Source organism: Bison bison, unplaced genomic scaffold (genome assembly GCF_000754665.1).
Source record: "Bison bison bison isolate TAMUID 2011002044 unplaced genomic scaffold, Bison_UMD1.0 scf7180017864064, whole genome shotgun sequence".
Taxonomy (NCBI): Eukaryota; Metazoa; Chordata; class Mammalia; order Artiodactyla; family Bovidae; genus Bison; species Bison bison.
The window spans coordinates 1,216,001-1,221,903 of record NW_011494636.1 but is presented as its reverse complement, the minus strand read 5'-3'; the positions used below and the strand labels follow the sequence as shown (position 1 = coordinate 1,221,903).

Genomic DNA, 5,903 nt, shown 5'->3' with positions numbered 1-5,903 from the left:
TGATACTCAAGTTAAAAACCACTTAGCAGGGGAGAGGAGTCAATATGGTGAAACAGGAGGATGTGGAGTTACCTCTTCCCACAAATGCATCAAGAATACACCAGGGTTTCTCTGGTGTCTCTGTGGTAAAGAACCCACTTGCCAGTGCAGGAGACATGGGTTAGATCCCGGATCCAGGAAGATCCCACATGCTGTGGCACAACTAAGCCTGTGTGCCCCAACTATCGAGCCTGTGCTCTAGAGCCTGGGGCCACAACTACTGAAGCCCATGTGCCCTAGGGCCCATGCTCCACAACAAGAGAAGCCGCTGCAATGAGTGGCCCATGCACGGCAACTCGAGAGTAGCCCTCGCTCTCTGCAACTAGAGTAAAGGTCGTGCAGCAATGAAGACCCAGCACAGCCAAAACTTAATTAATAAAAAAAGAATACATCTACTAACAGAACAGTTCTCAGAGCACTTGCTGAACACGAGCAGAGGACCTTGGGCACCTGAAACAAGAAGAAAAATCCCCACACAACCAGGTAGGACAAAAGGAAGGCAAATAGAAACGAGGAAATGGGATAAAATCTTGCACCTCTGGAGGGGAGCTGAAGGAAAGGAAAGGTTCCCGCAACCGGGGAAGCCCCCTCACCAGTGGGGACATCGACTAGGATGGAAAAGGAGCTTTGGGGGCTCAGAGGAGAGGGCGGCAACCCGTCTATGGCAGGCAGGACAGCATTAGACCTACATAGGTGGGAAGCGCCAGAGCCCTCTGGCCTCAGCCTGAGACGTGTGTTTGCTGGTGCAGAGGGAGGGTTGGGTGCTGGAATGTAGGGTTTGGAGCGCAGACCCAGTGAGGGGACAGCTGCTGGCTGTAAAGAGACAGCCTGAAGGAATGACAGTAAGAAACTCCACAACTGGAAATGTTTGTGGAAGAAGCCTGGGCCACCAGAGGCACAGGGTGCCATTGTTGAATGGCCCTCAAGCAGTGGGGCCGCCACTGCAGCCCCTTCCCCATGTGCTGCTCCCTGCCTCCATGGGCGCCGGGAGGGGCACTCAGCTGAGTAGCTCACACACCCCACCCATCGCTGCCTCTCTCTGCCCACCCGGGCAGGCATGTGTGTTCCAAGGCAGCCTTGGGAGTAGATGCTGGTGGAAGACACATATGCAAAAGTGGGGCTGAAACCACAGCTGAGATCCAGGAGCCCTGTGACTAAGGAGGAAGAGCTGAAATCTCTCCATGGACTTACACCCCCACTGCTGACTTTGGAAACTCAGCAACTGTGAGATATTTGAACAGATAAATGCTCCCATAGCTGAGACAGGTATAGGTTTAGGGCCTATGGGCTTTGTGGGCGTAGACATGTCAGTGTTCTCTGCTCAGACACTCAGTTATGTCTGACTTTCTGGGACCCTACTGGACCAGGCCAAAATCTAAGCTGCCTCCATAGCCCCCACAGTGGGTCCAGATGTGTGGTTACTGCAGTCCTGGGACCTGACCGGTGGATATACACAGACGGTCTGGTGAAAACAATGTCTGAGAGACACCAGGGCCAATTGCCAGCATACCCACAGTTACAGTAGGGCCCAGAGCAGTGCCACCAACAGTGTGATTTGTGAGCCAGCATGGGGTGTGAAAAGCGACACAACAGAGCACACCCACAGGTGAACAGCTCCAAAGGAGGAATATTCCGTGGCTTCCCTTCTAGGGGGAGTGTTGAATCCCACTGACCTCACATCGCAGGTCAGAAACATGGCTAAGATACAGATCTGGAAGTCTCTACTCCAACCACTGGGGAGTCAACCCCACCTCAGTGACAATCACAGGGCAGAGAGGAGGCCCTGCTCAATACCCAGTGCAGACTCTGGTCACCACAACATCAATCCCACTGTTATCAAGGGGATAAAGATCAGCATACATGGAGAAAAGAGGCGACAGACATCCATTGTAAAAACAGCCATCACATAAAAAAATATCAAACCCATATAGGCTACACAGAGAAGGTGCCATATAAAAATAGCCCTCTAAGAGAATCTAGTGCTATTGTTTAGTCACTAAGTCGTGATAACTCTTTGTGACCACATGGACTGTAGCCCGCCAGGTTCAGCTGTCCATGGGATTCTTCCCCACCCTGGGATCAAACCCACATCTCCTGTGTCTCCTGTATTGGCAGGCAGATTCTTTACCACTGTACCATCATGGAAGTCCAGGGAGTCTGAGGGTCAAGCATCAGGAGGAAGAACCCCCAGAGGGAATGGCTACCCACTCCACTATTCTTGCCTGGAGAATCCCATGGACAGAGAAGCCTGGGGTCACAAACAGTTGGACATGGCTGAGTGACTAAGCGCAGCATAGCACATGCTCTAAAGAATGTGGGAATAGCATCTGAGTTATAAAAGCACTGAAGCAATGGCAGTTCTTTTGGTGAAATGACTCTGACAAGGAAAGGTTTATTATTTTGCTTTAATTGAGGGTAAAACTACTAAAACTGTGCAGTTAAAAATAATAAATGCTGTAGGTTTAAATTCTCTCAATCACAGTAGAGGTGACTGAGGATTTTACGGAGGTGGTAGTTTTGATGCTGACAAAACTCTATATAATGAAAAGATTACCTGTCCCAGAGACCGCCAGTCCAAACCGGCACTGCCGATGTACACATGCTGTTTGTCCACGATCCAGAAGGAGGACTGCAGTCGGCCCTTGTTGTAGGCAGTCATGTTCATGTAGGTCACCTCAGCTCCTAGGAGTTTAAGGAAATCCCAGTCAGCCTCTGCGTCAAGGCCCTGAACATGCAGTCACCTACCCGCAGCAATACTCATCGTCTGCGTCCACCACAGCTGGCACTCAGGGAAGCCACATATTTACATTAGTTTAGTTCATAGAGGACTCCTGAGGAGCTACTTTATTCCCAAAAAGAATACAAAGGAATAAAAGAGAATAAGTTTTCCCTATGATATGACAAGATCATGGCTTCTCAAGTCAGATCTGACTCAGATCCCTGCTCCTTGATTTATCACTCAGATGGTGAGATAGGTGTGCCATGCTCTTCTTTTCTTTTACTTTTGGGATACTTTTCATACAGTTTTGCAATCAGTAAAAAGGTTGGTCTTTCTTAATAATGGTTTTCCTCAACAAGGAACTGGCCTTCATTTTCTTTATTGATTTGTATATTGATTTATAATGTTGCATTAGTTTCAGCTGTACAGCAAAGTGATCCAGTCACACATACACACACACACACACACACACACACACACACACACAGAGTTGTATCTGACTCTTGGTGACCCCATGGAATACATATTCCATGGAATTTCCAGGCCAGAATACTAGAGTGGGTAGCCTTTTCCTTCTCCAGGAGATCTTCCTGACCCAGGGATTGAACCCAGGTCTCCCACATTGCAGGTGGATTCTTTACCAGTTGAGCCACAAGGGAAGCCCAAGAATATTGGAGTGGGTAGCCTATCCCTTCTCCAGTGGATATTCCCAACCCAGGAATCAAACTGGGTCCTTGATTTACTAACTGAGCTATCAGGGAAGGCCTCCACCCCTCCACCCATTCCCACCAAAACACACACATGGCTACATTTCAGGATACAGAAAGGAAGAGTGATTTACACTATAAACTTAAGTTATAACTCTTGGAAGATGTCAAGTATGCATCTGGGTTCTTGTGGCAGGAAGATAGAGAAACCAGGAAGCTGGGAGAGGATCTGAGGTGAAGAAAGAATCCAGGAAGACTTCCTCTGTGGGTGGAGCAAACTCATTATCCCAGATAAGTACAGGCACATGTTCCTTAGCCTTCAGCTGTCCTGGAATAGTAACATCCCAGAGGACGAACAGTTGGGAAAGGCGGAATCTGAATGTCCAAAGTGAGGAGTTACCATGGCAATCATGGAGCGACCCAAATCTGCATGGAGGGTGTGATACCCCCAGAGGCAGTTGCCAGTGCTCCTAAGTGGATGAAGAGCAGCATTTGTCTCTGGAGAGTGTTAGTTTCCTAGGGCTTCCATGACAAAGTACCACAAACTAAGTGGCTTAAAACGACAGAAATTTATTCTTCCTTAGTTCTGGAGATTAGAAGTTCAAGATGACAGCAGGGCAGTGCTCCCTCTGAAACTGGTAGAGGAGAATCCTTTCTTGCTTCTTCCCAGCTGCTTGTGGTGGCCATCAATCTTTGGCATTCCTTGGCTTACAGATGCATCACCCCAATCTTCCCACCTCTGTTGCCACATGACATATTCTCCCTATGTGTCTCTGTCTTCTCTTCTTATAGTGACACCAATTATGCTGGATTAAGGGCCCACCCTGCTACAGCATGACCCTATATTAATTAATTATATCTGCAAAACCCCTATTTCCAAATAAGTTCATAACTGGAGGTACAGGTACCTACAGGGGTAGGTCTTCAAGTTGTCTTTGGGCAGACACAACTCAATCCGTAACAGAGATCTTGGCCAGTTTAAATGCCTGTGCCCTTCAATAGCACTAGACTGACTAGCACTAATGGAACCATTTTCTCATCTCTGGAGGAAGAGCATCAAGGTGACCTTGGGTTTGCTTCAGAAAAAAGAATAAGAATAAAAAGAATGGAATAAGAATAAAAAGAATAAAAACAAGCCATCAAGGACAACATCAAGTGTGCTAACAGTCATACAAAAGGGCTCCCATAAGAGGAGAGAGAGAGAGAAAGGGGAAGAGAACATATTTGAAGACATAATAGCTGAAAACTTCCCTAACCTGGGGAAGGTAACAGATACCTAGGTCCAGGAAGCACAGAGAGTCCCAAACAGGATCAATGCTAAGAAGACCATACCAAGACAAGTTGTAATTAATATGTCAAAAGTTAAAGATAGAATATTAAAAGCAGCAAGGGAAAAGCAATGAGTTACCTACAAGGGAACTCCCATGAGGCTCTCAGCTGAATTTTCAGCAGAAATCTGCAGGCCAGAAGGGAACTGTACAATATATTTAAAGAGAAGAAAGAGGAAGAGCTACAACTAAGAGTACCAGACAAGGCTTTCATTCAGATTTGATGGAGAAATCAAAAGTTTTACAAACAAGCAAAAGCTAGCACCACTAAAGCAGCTTTAGAGTGAAATGTTAAAGGGCCCAGAACCATGAAAATTATGAAAGAAAAAAAAAACTTCATTGGTAAAGGCAAATATATAGTAAAAGTAGTAAATCAGCAGTGTATAAAGGTAGTAGGAAGGATAAAAGACAAAAGCAGGGAGAACTGGATGAAGGCAACTGAAAGGCACAAAGTTCCATTTATAAGATAAAGAAGCACTATCATGTACAACATAATGAATATGAGTAACAATACTGTATGTTAGCGGTGAAAGTTTTAAAAAGAGTAAATCCTTAGAGTTCTCATCACAATTTTTTTCTATTTATTTAATTTTGTTTCTATATGAGATGATAGACATTTAGGAAACTTACTGTGACATGGAACAACAGACTGGTTCCAAACAGGAAAAGGAGTACATCAAGGCTGTATATTGTCACCCTGTTTATTTAACTTCTATGCAGAGTACATCATGAGAAACGCTGGACTGGAAGAAACACAAGCTGGAATCAAGATTGCCGGGAGAAATATCAATAACCTCAGATATGCAGATGACACCACCCTTATGGCAGAAAGTGAAGAGGAACTTAAAAACCTCTTGATGAAAGTGAAAGTGGAGAGTGAAAAAGTTGGCTTAAAGCTCAACATTCAGAAAATGAAGATCATGGCATTAGGTCCCATCACTTCATGGGAAATAGATGGGGAAACAGTGGAAACAGTGTCAGACTTTATTTTTTTGGCTCCAAAATCACTGCAGATGGTGACTGCAGCCATGAAATTAAAAGACGCTTACTCCTTGGAAGGAAAGTTATGACCAACCTAGATAGCATATTCAAAAGCAGAGACATTACTTG

At 45.6% G+C, this 5,903-nt stretch overlaps 1 protein-coding gene across 1 annotated transcript in view; it reads right to left on the bottom strand.

The window, feature by feature from the left end:
* Window positions 1-5,903, bottom strand: part of PLD5 (phospholipase D family, member 5) — a 418,989-nt gene that overhangs the window by 81,260 nt on the left and 331,826 nt on the right. Inside the window, exon 5 of the mRNA XM_010836680.1 lies at window positions 2,594-2,721. Within this exon, the coding sequence (XP_010834982.1) occupies window positions 2,594-2,721 (128 nt within the window). The remainder of the gene's footprint in view (window positions 1-2,593; window positions 2,722-5,903) is intronic.